This window comes from Podarcis gaigeae (assembly GCF_964106915.1).
Source record: "Podarcis gaigeae genome assembly, chromosome: 3".
In the NCBI taxonomy this organism is placed as follows: domain Eukaryota; kingdom Metazoa; phylum Chordata; class Lepidosauria; order Squamata; family Lacertidae; genus Podarcis; species Podarcis gaigeae.
The window spans coordinates 33296659-33309056 of record NC_139680.1 but is presented as its reverse complement, the minus strand read 5'-3'; the positions used below and the strand labels follow the sequence as shown (position 1 = coordinate 33309056).

General features: G+C 42.4%; 2 protein-coding genes across 22 annotated transcripts in view; one reads left to right on the top strand and one right to left on the bottom strand.

The window, feature by feature from the left end:
* The window catches only part of LOC310840285 (dystonin-like), a 298340-nt gene that overhangs the window by 4434 nt on the left and 281508 nt on the right, over window positions 1-12398 (top strand). For 16 of the 21 annotated variants that reach the window (XM_083729621.1, XM_083729638.1, XM_083729633.1 and 13 more), the window contains exon 2: window positions 359-420. In XM_083729621.1, coding sequence (XP_083585747.1) covers window positions 359-420 — 62 coding nt within the window. The remainder of the gene's footprint in view (window positions 1-358; window positions 421-12398) is intronic. The other 5 variants (XM_083729601.1, XM_083729632.1, XM_083729623.1 and 2 more) reach the window with 1 other exon arrangement.
* Window positions 1-12398, bottom strand: part of ZNF451 (zinc finger protein 451) — a gene marked incomplete at its 5' end in the record, with an annotated part of 65196 nt that overhangs the window by 39719 nt on the left and 13079 nt on the right. The gene's annotated exons all lie outside the window — the stretch shown is intronic.

Sequence of the window (12398 nt, the reverse complement as noted above, 5' to 3'; positions counted from 1 at the left end):
GGATCTCCCCGGATTATTTGGGGGGAAAGGGCTTTTAAGGGACTGCGGCAGCCTAGTCTCCACCCCATCCCTTAACGAGATCATAAGATGCTGGGTGGGAACCCCTCTCGCTGCTCAAGTACGTTAGAACTTTCCCATCCAACTTCTAGAGAGGAGGAGGGAGAATTAAGATATACATGATGGCTGCTCAGCACAGAGACTTCACATCATTTCAGTGGTGACTGTAGTGATGAGGATTAGCAAGAATAGGAACACTGAGCAGGCAGACGTGTACAAGAACTTAAATTACTTTGAAGTGCAGACAGATGCAGTTCTGCCTTTTTTAAAAACAACAACACACAATTCTTTTCATTTCCAGATGCTGCAATGAGAAGCCACCACTTTCGCTCCGAGGTAATTTATTTAGCACGCAATCTAAAGGTCAGAACAAGTTTTGTTACCAAAATATAAATCACTGAATATCTGTCTATATATAAGAGCACTTGCCACTTTAAAATAAAAGTTTTGCAATGTTTCGTATTCATTGAACATACCATTTCGCTTAAATGGTTGCATAGCCTAATGTATTTGTTTAATGCTGTTTTCTTGTTAACTAATACAGTATATTGATTCTTTCAGTACCTGTGTCTGTAAGAATGGCTTTATATTAGAAGATAATTCAATAAATGCAGCTATTAATAGTAGCAACATGGAGGCAAAAGTGTTGGCATCAGATCCATGCCTAAATCAGCTTTTGCTTGCTTCATCATCAGTCATTAGCTATATATTGCCACCCTACAGTTTTGAGTTTCAAACTTCATGTGAAAACTTAAGTAAAAACTGAAAATGTTTAAGGAACTAGTACTGTTTGTAGGAAAGCCTTTCAATTTATGGCTGCCACCATGCCAAAATTATAGAGGGTCTCCAAGCTTTCAATGACCACTTGATTTCGGAAAGTTTTTTTTCCTTTGCGAAGGAGGAGCAAGGAATGGAGACCATTCCACAGTCTGTCTCCTTTGTTCATTTTCTGTTAATACTTCTTGTATTAAAAATAAAATTAAAAAACTTAATCAGTCAGGCATTCCTGGCTTCCTGATACAGATTTAAGGAAGCAGAGCACATCTAATCTTCTCACAACCTCTCAAGGTTATTTGTTGCTTCTGGCACTTAATAATTCTTTTTTCCAGTGATTTCTTTTTCTTTTTGCATTTGTACATTTAAGAACATCCTTTCAAAGCAATCTGCTGGGGGATCCTATTCTAGAGGGACCTCTCCTTTGTAGAACTGCCCCTTTCTTATTCAAGAATGTTCAAGGACAATTGATTCTCTATTAAAATTGCCTCCAAATCCCACTGGAAAATTAAAACATTTATCAAGTAACTTTTTCCCTCTGCGTAAAGTGACTGATTTGCATATCTAAAGCTAGATCTGGAGATTTGAGTTGGGGCTTCATTTAACATTTTCAGTTCAATTATTAATAGTTAAATAACAACTCGTTTCTTTCATGCAGCCCAGTCCTAAGCATGTTTACTCAGAAGTAAATTCCAGTGCATTCTTACTTCCTGGAAAATGCACTAGCCTCGCAGCCTGTGATAATAAGCACATTAACCCTCTGCTTTAAATGGGATTTAGTCCCATTCAAGTGTGGCTACACTTGCAGCCTTACCTACTTAACATGCCATCTTAGCCACACTTCCTTGGGAGCAAAGTCTGTTGGACTTATGCCTGAGTAAACATACATAGGATTGGGCTGCACAGGATCAGTCTACTGAAAGTTAAGCACAAATCCCATTCATTTCAGTAGTAGAGCTAAGCAACTGAGGGAATTTTCCCCATTGAAATCAATGAGAATGAAATGTGTTTTGACTGGCTGGGTCTTAGTACCAGCAATTTGATGTAGTCCTATTGATCACTAATGATCAATAAGTGATGTGAAACGTTCAGAGGTGCTGGACTGCGCTGACCTTACAGCTCCCAGGTCACCCACCTGCAGGGCAGCCCACCCACGAGACAACGTGAGACAACTGCCTCAGGTGGCAAGATGCATGGGGCAGCAGATCCAGCCTCCAAGGAATGCAACAGCTGTGGTTGATAGGAGAGGCTGGTGCTCTTCTCCCACCCTTGTTCCCAATGTAGATCTTCATCCCCCCCCTTGTCCCTGATGTAGATCTTCACTCACCCCTTCTCCCCGGGTGGTGGGGTGGGTGGCACCATTTTGTCCTTTGCCTCAGGCGCTTGGGCTGGCCCCACCCACCTGCAAGGAAGCTAGCTTGTTTCCTCTGCCCCTCCTCACAAGCCACTTCTGGAGAGGCAACGTCTAATCTGTGAATTTCCAGAGGACGTCTTGCCCTGCTTTGCTAAACCTTACATTTCCATATGTAATTTGTTGTATGTAGAGGATACGGTTCTATGCACAGCTACTTATAACTAAGGCCTCACAGAACTCAGTGACTTACTTTTGCTTAAATTTTTATAGCAAGGGCTTCCCCCCCCCCCCAGCCCAAGGGTCCCATTCCCTTCTGGGTGACCTTCTATGGGCAGAACAGCAAATTTCTACCTTTATACAGGTAGGCTGGATTCCACACACACTCAGAACCGCCCCCCCTTATATTCTCTATCCAGGCAAGCAAGGGGCATTATCAGAGTTCAAGGACCCATTCCAGCCAGAAGAAAACAGTGGGGGGGGGGGTGAAGCAGGACCAGTGAGGGGTGTGGCTTGGGGAGCATTCTGGGGGCCTGATGGAGAGGTCAGGAGGGCCGCATTCACCCTGAGGTTCCCCACTCATGTTTCAGAATTGGACTGCTAGGGATACGCTAACAAAAGGGCATGGTAACTTACGGCATTGCTAATTTATATTATTAAATCAAAAGTCAGGCTGATTCTGCCTTATCTCAAATTAACTGACTTGGAACACAGAGGCTTCCACATTGTCACTTCTAAGGAGTGGGTTTATTTAATGTTTAATTGCTTTACTTTAAAGTGTGCATAACATTATTTTCCTACATTGAAAGTCCTTGAATAATTGAGCAGCTTTTAAAAAAAACCCTTTCAACAAAAAAGCACATTCAATTTTTACTAATCCTGTCACCTCCTTCTTTATTCAAAATTAATAATTTTGCAATCACACACAGATATTCTATATCCGTACATCAGTGTTTCTGCTGTTCTATTGTTTAGCTGTACCATAGTCTGCATTTTTATATTTTATTGTCAAGTGTTGGTTTTTCTTGGCGATTATAAGATGGTTTGCGTGGGAAGTTCCTCAAAAAAGCAGAGTATCTAGGAAACAACATGGTGGTTTTGAGCATTAACTATTAATCATTTGAATTGTATCATGTATCACATGCATATATTTAATGGATTCTCATCTCCAAAGGATAATAATCAATATTACAAAACTACTGGCAAATGTTGAATGATGGGTGTTTTGTTATAATAAGAAAATCAGTATTACAGTCCAAAGTCCATTCCTTTCAGTGGAATAAGTGAAGTGGGCACCACACCCTTTATGACCTCATAGGTTATGATGTCACCTGGAGGCCACAATTTTGAAATTACGAACTTCCTCCCCTTCCCTGCTGGCACCGGGAGGCAGCAGAACAGGATGGAAAATCTATTTTAGTGAGGCGTGGGTTAAGATGTTGGATCTCCAGGCCTTCCTTGCTTATCCAAGTGGCTTTTTAAGGAAAGCTAGTTGCTGGCCAGGACCATAATGTGTGTTCTGGCTCTTACAGCCAAATAACCACAATCAGAATTGTACTCTGCATGATGTTTGATGTACTGTAGTCAATTGTGAGTGAGTCAGTTAGCGCTGGTTTCTTTTTTAGTGGAACTTACTTCCTGATAAATTTGCTTGGGGTTTCTGCTTTAGCCTATAGTTTCCAAATATCAGGTATTACAAGATCTGGTAATTTCAGTGGGATGTGGTCTTTTTAGAAGGACAGGGCACCATCCATGACTTTCTTTGATGTCTAGTTATGATTTTCCTTAAACTTAAGCTAAACTTTGAAACTGCTGCTGCAGCACAATTCTCAGGAAAGGTAAGCTGCTTGAAGATTGCAGCCTTAGGCTATAATGCTGCACACAGGGCTGCTCAAATCCCATTGACTTCAGTGGGATTTAAAAGCAGTCAAATTGTGTATGGGAGGGCAGCTGTAGGCGGTTGGGAGTACAAGTCCCATTGACTTTCAATGAGACTTAGCTTCCTAAATGCCTTGGGAAATAGATTTTTCAAAGGAAAGAATTGCAAATGAGGCCAACTCCCCCTCCTCCAGCTTTTACAATGGTTGAAATGTATGCATCTGTGTAAACATAATTAGAACTCAATATCCAGCGCAAAATTCTGAGGCTCCCTGTGGAGATAAGAGTTGCCCATGATGCTGGTTTGAACATGGATGGAGCAGAGCACATACTGCTGTTTAAACACACACACATGTCCAGTGAAGTGATTAAACATCCCCTAGCACCATATATCATACCACGGAGTATTCAAGATGACATCAAGAAGATGGCACTCATCAATCCAAGGTTGCATGGAGGTGTGCTTGTCTTGAATTGACTATGAGGAGCAAATGAAATGGCTAAGGGAAACCAGTAAAAGGCCTCTAGGCCATTTATAGCCTGCCATGGTTTTCTATTGTACACTTCTGGCTCTCAGTCAAATAAACCTGTTGAATGCAGTCAATGATTAGGGGTGTGCACAGACCCCCGATCCACCCTGTGGCCCAGATTGGGTAGATTTCATCCTGTAATTCAGTAGCGGAGGTAGCTGGGCATGGTGGGGGCAGTCCGCACCAGTAGGAGGGCATAGGGCACCATAGGTATCTTTAGGGACAGCACAAGACTCTACGGTGCAGCACACTGGCTGTTGTGTGTTGGGGGTTGTAATTCTGGGCAGCAGGGGTGCTTGCGGTCAGCAAGGTGGTTCCTGGGCACAGCTTAAATCGGTAGCTGCCCTAAACAAAGCTCAACAACTTCGGTCCAACTTTGTGGGTTGGTACGCCTGAATCCATCCCCAAGGTAATTTTAAAATCCTATTTTAACACATTTGGTTTTGAAAAGGGCCAAGGAGTTGTACCAGTACTCTGCAGGATTGGACCCTACCAGCTGTTAAGTGGAAGGACGCATTCCTGTTGAGTTCTGGTCACTGCTCCATTGCTAGTGGTTTCCCTGCACACGAAGGAAAACACTTGTGAAGGAGGAGGACCCAGCACACTGCAGAGGCTCAGATTCTCCTGTCTATCAAGTGGTCAGCAGGAGGGTTTGATCCTGTGAGGTACTGCTTCACAAGTGGCGTTTCTGCATGAAAGCCCCTTACAAAGCAGCACCTACACCTGCAAGATTGATGTGGAGTGCAGGCATTGTGGGGCAGGGTGAAAGCCACGGTGTTGGGTCTGCCTCCTCTTGGGAAGAGGCACCCACCAGTTGGGTAGGACTTGACCCTTTTCCTGTGGTTTTCCCACCTTGCCCTCCTCTCCTTTCTCTCCCGCCCCCTGACAGCCACAGATCGTTCTGGGCCTCTCCAACCTGACTCTCAGTGGCTTGTGCCTGTCCCTACCTGACTCACCCAAAGTCCTCCTAATATGTCTGATTTGGCCTTGGCTGAAGCTGGTGCACAGCTCTGACAGTGATAAGGTGTGGAGGGCAACCAGAGATCTGGTATCACAAACCTTGAGTGCATTGTAATACTGCATAAGCATTATCCTAACTTAATCAGTGTCTGCTCTGTTAAAGTCAGCAATCCATGGACTCAAACAGCAGCAGGACAAAGAAGCTTGTGTGCAAATTTATTCTTCAGACAAGGTCCTGGCACTGCTGACTTTATCAGTGTCCATGATACTGCTTATCATATATCTAATCATTAGTACAATCTAGCACAATGCAAACACAATTCATCAAACTAAATTGGCCAATTTTTGATTACCACCAAAGCCCCTATATATACTGGGACTAAATTCAAAGGGTCTTCTATGTTACACAATTAGCAAAATGATGCAATCAGTAGGTCTTAACCATGAGCCTGGGAACATCAGAGTTGCTTGGTTTGGGTGCATGGTTTAGTGCCTGAGCTTTAAAACAGTAACAAGTGGAACCTGAAACAAAATATTACAGTGCAGAGTGTTCCTGTTCAGGATTTCCATTCCCCTCCCTTCACAACAGACACTTTCAATCAAGCATTCAGTGGCCTCTCATCACACTCATTCCTCACTGAGCTGCTTTGGGGTTCCACCTCCTGCAAGAGCAGTTAAACCCTCCCTTAATGGGTGGGTATGAATTGGGTGGAGGTGTCCCTCTGCTGAGCTCTGCTGGCTAAGCATCACTCTGCTGGCATGGCCCCTCAGCTAGGTGAGTGTGCCATTGATGGGATGCCCATTGACAACAGGCATCAGGGCCCCCAAAATGGGGAATTCTGGAGGCGAGGAGGGGCTGAACAGGTCTGGTCCCATTGCTGTCGAGCAACAGCATCTGTCCTGATCATGCCCCTACCAAACCTCTGCTATTACTGCCTGGCTCTGCCACTCTGCAAAGGCCCGCTGGCTGAATCTGGATTGAGTCCCAAGTGTTATTTTTCCAAAAATATTTTTGGTACCTCTGTAAACTTTGTGGTTCTCCCTAAGCCTGTTGATGCCATTTTGAAGAACTGATTTCACGGTGGATATATAGTATGATGGTGGTGGTGGTGGTATTATTATTATCATTATCATCATCATCATTAGTGACAACCACCATAATTTCTATGATCTTACGTTGTATGTCTTTCCCCAAGGAGAAGTCAGAACCAGATCCCCTACCTTTGGCTTGGAGGAAAAACAGTTTCCATGCAGGATTGAGCCACAGCACCTCCCCTTTTAGAAATTAGGATTTGGGTGTGAATTCATGTAACATACACTTGAAAAGTATTGTAAGGATGTTGTGTTATAAATTAAGTATTAGTATTCTTAAAGTGACTGCCTTACAAATATATATTATCTATTTGAATTGCTTTGGAAGTTACCAGTACTTGATTATATCCATAGTGAAAAACTCTTCTGGAGCCGTTAACCTCTTTGGGAACCAAATTAACTTCTAAAGTGTGATCCCAGTTCATAGGTCACTAGACAGCCATTAATCTCTCAGTGAACATGTGGGGTGATGATGTGCGAAAACAGGCTTTTTAATAAACTCAGATCAAGCCATAGAAGATCTGATCCTATATCCCATGCATTTCAATTGGATTTATTATTCAAAGGGAGAGAAGTGTTAGTGTTGTAGCCTTAAACATTTTGTACCATATAGCAGTGCCCAATATGAGTTATTTGTGGTAATTGAATTGGTTCAGCTGTCACTTAAGGGCTTTTTGATTTAGCAGAATTGCTAGTGACAGGATTTTGCTCCCTGCGTAATGGAACCAAATTTGTATTTGTTATTATCCTGGTTGCAGGGAGATGACTGCGCATATTTAGTTTTATACTGAAGAAATGCATTTTGGTAGCATTTGCATTTCACAGACTTTACATCTGCTGCTTAGCCTGCTGAAAAGTTACTGTCACTACAGGAGATGACATTTATGTATTCAGTTGTCATGTAGATAAGATGCTTATGCATGTCTGGTGCAAAAAATAGGTCACCCAGGGAAGCAAACGGAAATAAAAAAAATCCTATTGGTAATGTTGATAACAGAAAACTCCAACTGCTGAATATTTAGCTCAGTATAGTCTTCCCCACAACCTCGTCATTTTTGACAAACATTTCCTTCTTGCCTCATACAAAAAAGCCATCTTCCGTGTGTGACCCATTATCACAGTCAACCCACTTTCTGCTTAACAGGACAACCAGCTAAAAATATCATTCTTGTTGCCACTATAGAATGATAATGAATAGCCTTGGAAGTCTTCTGCTATAATTCAGTAGAAGAATCCCAGGGTTATTTATAAGCTGCTGAGTGTACGACTAACTCAGATGAAAAGGAAAATCAGAAAAGCCTCTAAGCTGAATTTATAGTTCTGTGTCTGATTTGGGGAAAGTGCATTCAAGGAGAGACATAGACAAATGCAAGCTTCTGTCTATTCAAAGGATTTATTTTCTCAGTAGATGGAATCAATTGTATTTGGACACATTTCTGCCTTAGGGTGTTGGAAATGCATTCCATTAAGCACGGAAGGTTCAAGAAACAAGGTCAAGGGAGGAAATGTTTTTGAATATGAAAATAAAAGGTTTCCCTGCAATAATTAGAATAAATCCTGCTGTAGGTAGGAATTAATGTGTAATATAGAGAAGTACTGTATTCTCAGTCCCACATAAAGTTTTATCTCTTATGATGGACATAATTTCAGCTAACGATGCTGTGCAAATGGCTAGCAAGATACCAAGATGGAGTGGGGAATCTGTGAACTTGGAGATGTTTCTGGAATTTTAACACCCAGCCACTTTGACTAATGGTCAGGGGTGATGGGAGCTGTTGTCCAGCAGTATCTAGAGGTTCACAGGTTCCCCATCCTGACACATGGATTAAATTTAAAATACAAGAAATAATTGTTTTGTCAATTGGTCATTCACTTTAGCTCTTATGGTAGATGTGATTGGAAACGGCTAGCAAGGAAGAGAGTGAGAGAGAGAGTTAGAAACAAATAAAAAGGGAGATGGAAATAGTAATGGACTGATAGATAGAAATGTATAAAAATATATATGAGAGAGAGAACTAGATAGATATAGAGAAAGTGTGTTCCTTACATTACAGAAACTTTTCACTAGGAACTTAGCCTGCATTGAAGACCAGTCAGACCATCTGGTAAGCATTTGGTGGGAACATGCACAAAATTGCGCAGAGAATGGTCTTCTTTCTCCCAATTGAAGCTAAATTGGGGGGGGGGGTACCTTTTTATAGCTCTGCAAGCTTATATGCAGTGATGATATAGGCTTAGTGTATCTTTTGTGAACAAAGATTGCCTGCCTCTGCAGATAGGGGAGTTCACTTTTTTGCAGATGGCATAATCCAGAAACTTGACACAAATGTTTTAAGGATCTGTGAACTGAAGGGGAGTAATGACTCAAGTGCTAACTAAATGCCTTCCATGCTACAGGAACTGCCTAAAACTGACACAACAGACAGATACTCTATCCCTCCCCCCCTCCCCCGCAAATTGTGCCTCTGTCTTGGTTTATCACTCCAGCACAGTCTCTACTTACACACAGCAGTTATCTTCACAATTACTGTCTGGATAAAGGCAGAAAATATTAAACAAAGCTGGCCTCCCTTGGCAATGATTGAGCAGGGGACAGAGAAAACATTCAAACAGATGATTGTTGGAGATCTGGTATAGTAGAGTGAGCAAGGCTGCAATCCTATATCTCCCCCCACACCAAATCAACAACTCTGTGAGGTAAAGTAGAGAGTAAGGTACTGACTGAAGGTCATCCAGTGGGCTTCCTGGATAAGAGGGGGGAATTGGAATTTGGGTCTGCTTAATCCTAATCTGAAGGGATGCCAGGGGCACTGTGAGTTAAACCACAGAGCCTAGGACTTGCCGATCAGAAGTTCGAAAGCACGTCAGAGTGAAAGTAGATAAATAGGTACCGCTTTGGCAGGAAGGTAAACGGCATTTCCGTGCGCTGCTCTGGTTCATCAGAAGCGGCTTAGTCATGCTGGCCACATGACCCGGAAGCTGTATGCTGGCTCCCTCGGCCAATAAAGCGAGATGAGTGCCGCAACCCCAGAGTCGGCCACGACTGGACCTAATGGTCAGGGCTCCCTTTACCTTTACTAATCCTAATCTAGTACTCTTTTACTAATAGAACACTGTGCTCCTGAGAGATGGCACTATGCTACTCTTATTGCTATATGCTACTCCATAGCCGTATTTATGATGCATTGTTGCATGCCGAGTCAAAGGAAAACCAATCTACAAAACAGAACTAATACCCAATAGTGTTCATCTTCTTTAGGTGCTGCAATGATTGTATCAACAATCATTCAGACAGCTGTTCATTCAGACAGCTACAATATAGTACAGTGCTGGGAAGCAGCGTACCTCCTTTGAAATGGTTTTCTCATCAGACCTTGTGACCCTGACGTCCTCACAGTGAAATCCACCGAGAGCAGAGCACTAATGGGGAAACAATGTTGAATCATAGTTCAATTAATGCATTATGTCACTGATGCTTTGGCTTTGGCTAATGGGCGCTGGAAGAGCGTATATCCCCTAGCGGGTTATATCTGAACCTCAACCATCTTTCGTTATGAGATGCTGAATCTTTGCTTTCCCTTTCTCTTGAAGTTGGCACGGGTTGCTCCCGGAAGAACGATAAGATTGCTATATGGCAGAGGTAGCCCAGTCAGGACCCTTAGCAAGACTGTTCTCCCTCCACCCAGCTGCACTGATTTATGCAATGGTGGCAAAAAAGGGAGAAAAATAAATTTAAAACATAGCACTATAGTGCACAGAGAGGTTTGTGCATGTCTCCTGTATGTGTGTGTGTGAGAGAGAGTGTTCGAGATAGGCATACCCCTTTATGTGGGAATGTTCAGGGTGGCAGGAGAGGATATTTTGTTTATTAATATCCTTCCTAACTTGCACTAGCAAGTTCCTTATGTAGCAGAGTTACATTCCCCTTCTCACACACAGTAGAAAGCTGGTTGCAGGCTCGTTAGGACCTCTTACTATTATGCAATTCAGTCTGCCTCAGATTGAATTGTACGTTCCTGGTAAATTCACTTGAATCCCTCTTAAAAGAATAAAAACACCACAATCCTATTCATAGTCAACAAAAAGTAAGTATACTCACATTAAGGCAGTACACAGTATCAATCCTGAAGGCAGGCTTGAAGACTTAAAGTTGCAAATAGCAACATGTGGATTTACCCCATATGGGGGGCAATCCCTGTGCTGCTGTTGACTGCATGCCAACAGAGCAGTCCTTGCTGGAAGTAGATGAAAGGAGAAAGAGAAAAAAGGGAGGGAGTGCTGCGTGACCCGTCCTTTTGTTACCTGGGCAGGTAAGGTCACGCCCACCTCTGGTCACATGCAAGTGGAAGGATGCTCCAGGCCAGGAGGAACAGGAGGTTTCGACTGGCTGGAGTCGGACCAAACATTCCCTTGCATGTCCACTCTAGCATTACAAGGAATGTTGTACTTGTCTGCTACCTGCGGATCACATCCCACACTTTATAACCACAGTCACCACTGGCATGAGGTCCCAGGAGGATTGGCCAAGGGTAAATGTGGTCCTCAGGCTTTGGTTCACTACTTCTGCCGTATGATGTTGCATTAAGCAGTCTGCATCAGGGAAGAGGTGGTTTTTCATACAGAGCAGTGGTGGGAAACCTTTGGCCCTCCAGATGTTGCACAATTCCCATCATCCCCAACTACTGGCCATTCAGCAACATCTGGAGAGCAAAAGCCAGTCACAGAGGGAGCATACAGTCTGTTCTAGCACCTCAAGACTCTACTGTCCCCATTCTTATCTCTTTTGGCTATAAGTGGAAGCAGAGGCTTAATTAAGATGGATTGGGAATGCCATTTATATTTGCTGAATTTAGTATAGGGCAGGGTTAGGATGTGATTAACTGTGGAACCAAAGGACTAACCTTTGTGCAGGAGGAGCTAATCCCTTTGCAACAGCACTGTGCTGGGAGAACCTGCAGTTGCCAACATTCTCCTTTCTATACAGCTATTAAAGTCACAAAATCCCCAGCCTGAGGAATGATGAGCTATGGAACTCCTTGCCACAAGGAAAACACTGTGGCACAGAATTTAGCAACTAGAGATGGGTTAAAGGTCAGCAGAAAATGTTATCAGGAATTTCCAAGTAATTATGCCAAACTCTGCCTCCATCTGCCACCATTTTTGACTAGAAGACCTCAGTCATTTTTAGCTGTCTCAAATTTTTAGTGCTTCCTGCACTCCTTTGCAGGTATATTCTCCAGTAATGTATGTATACTCAGTAGTGAAAACTTTGTTAATGAATTTTTAAAAGTGTTAATCAGACGTTAATATTACAAATCCTCAAAATGGGAGACAGCCAAAATCCTTGCTTAAAAAGCCACTCAGACAACCTTAACTTTGGCCTGTAATACGAGCTATAAAAAAGGTAACTCTTCAGATATTATCAAGGTTGTCAAAAGCATGTTTTAGATGTAATCTAACTTAATTTTGTATAAAAGTTGTCTTTTTATTAAAGTGTTACGTGTGACAGTTTTAGGATTAGCCAAACTTTGCATTTATGGAAAAAATGAAGCATTGTTATTTTGCTGTCTATAAAGTTTGAGCTTTGGTTCTTTAATTATTTTAATAGCAATTCTGTAATAATTCAAATACTCTTTTAGTAATCAGTAAATGAAGGCCCTTGCAGTTTGTGTACTATATATAAATATGCACAGGCATTGTCAATAACCTTTAAAAAAAAGAAACAATGAACTATTGTGTCTTCCAAAATTGTGTTC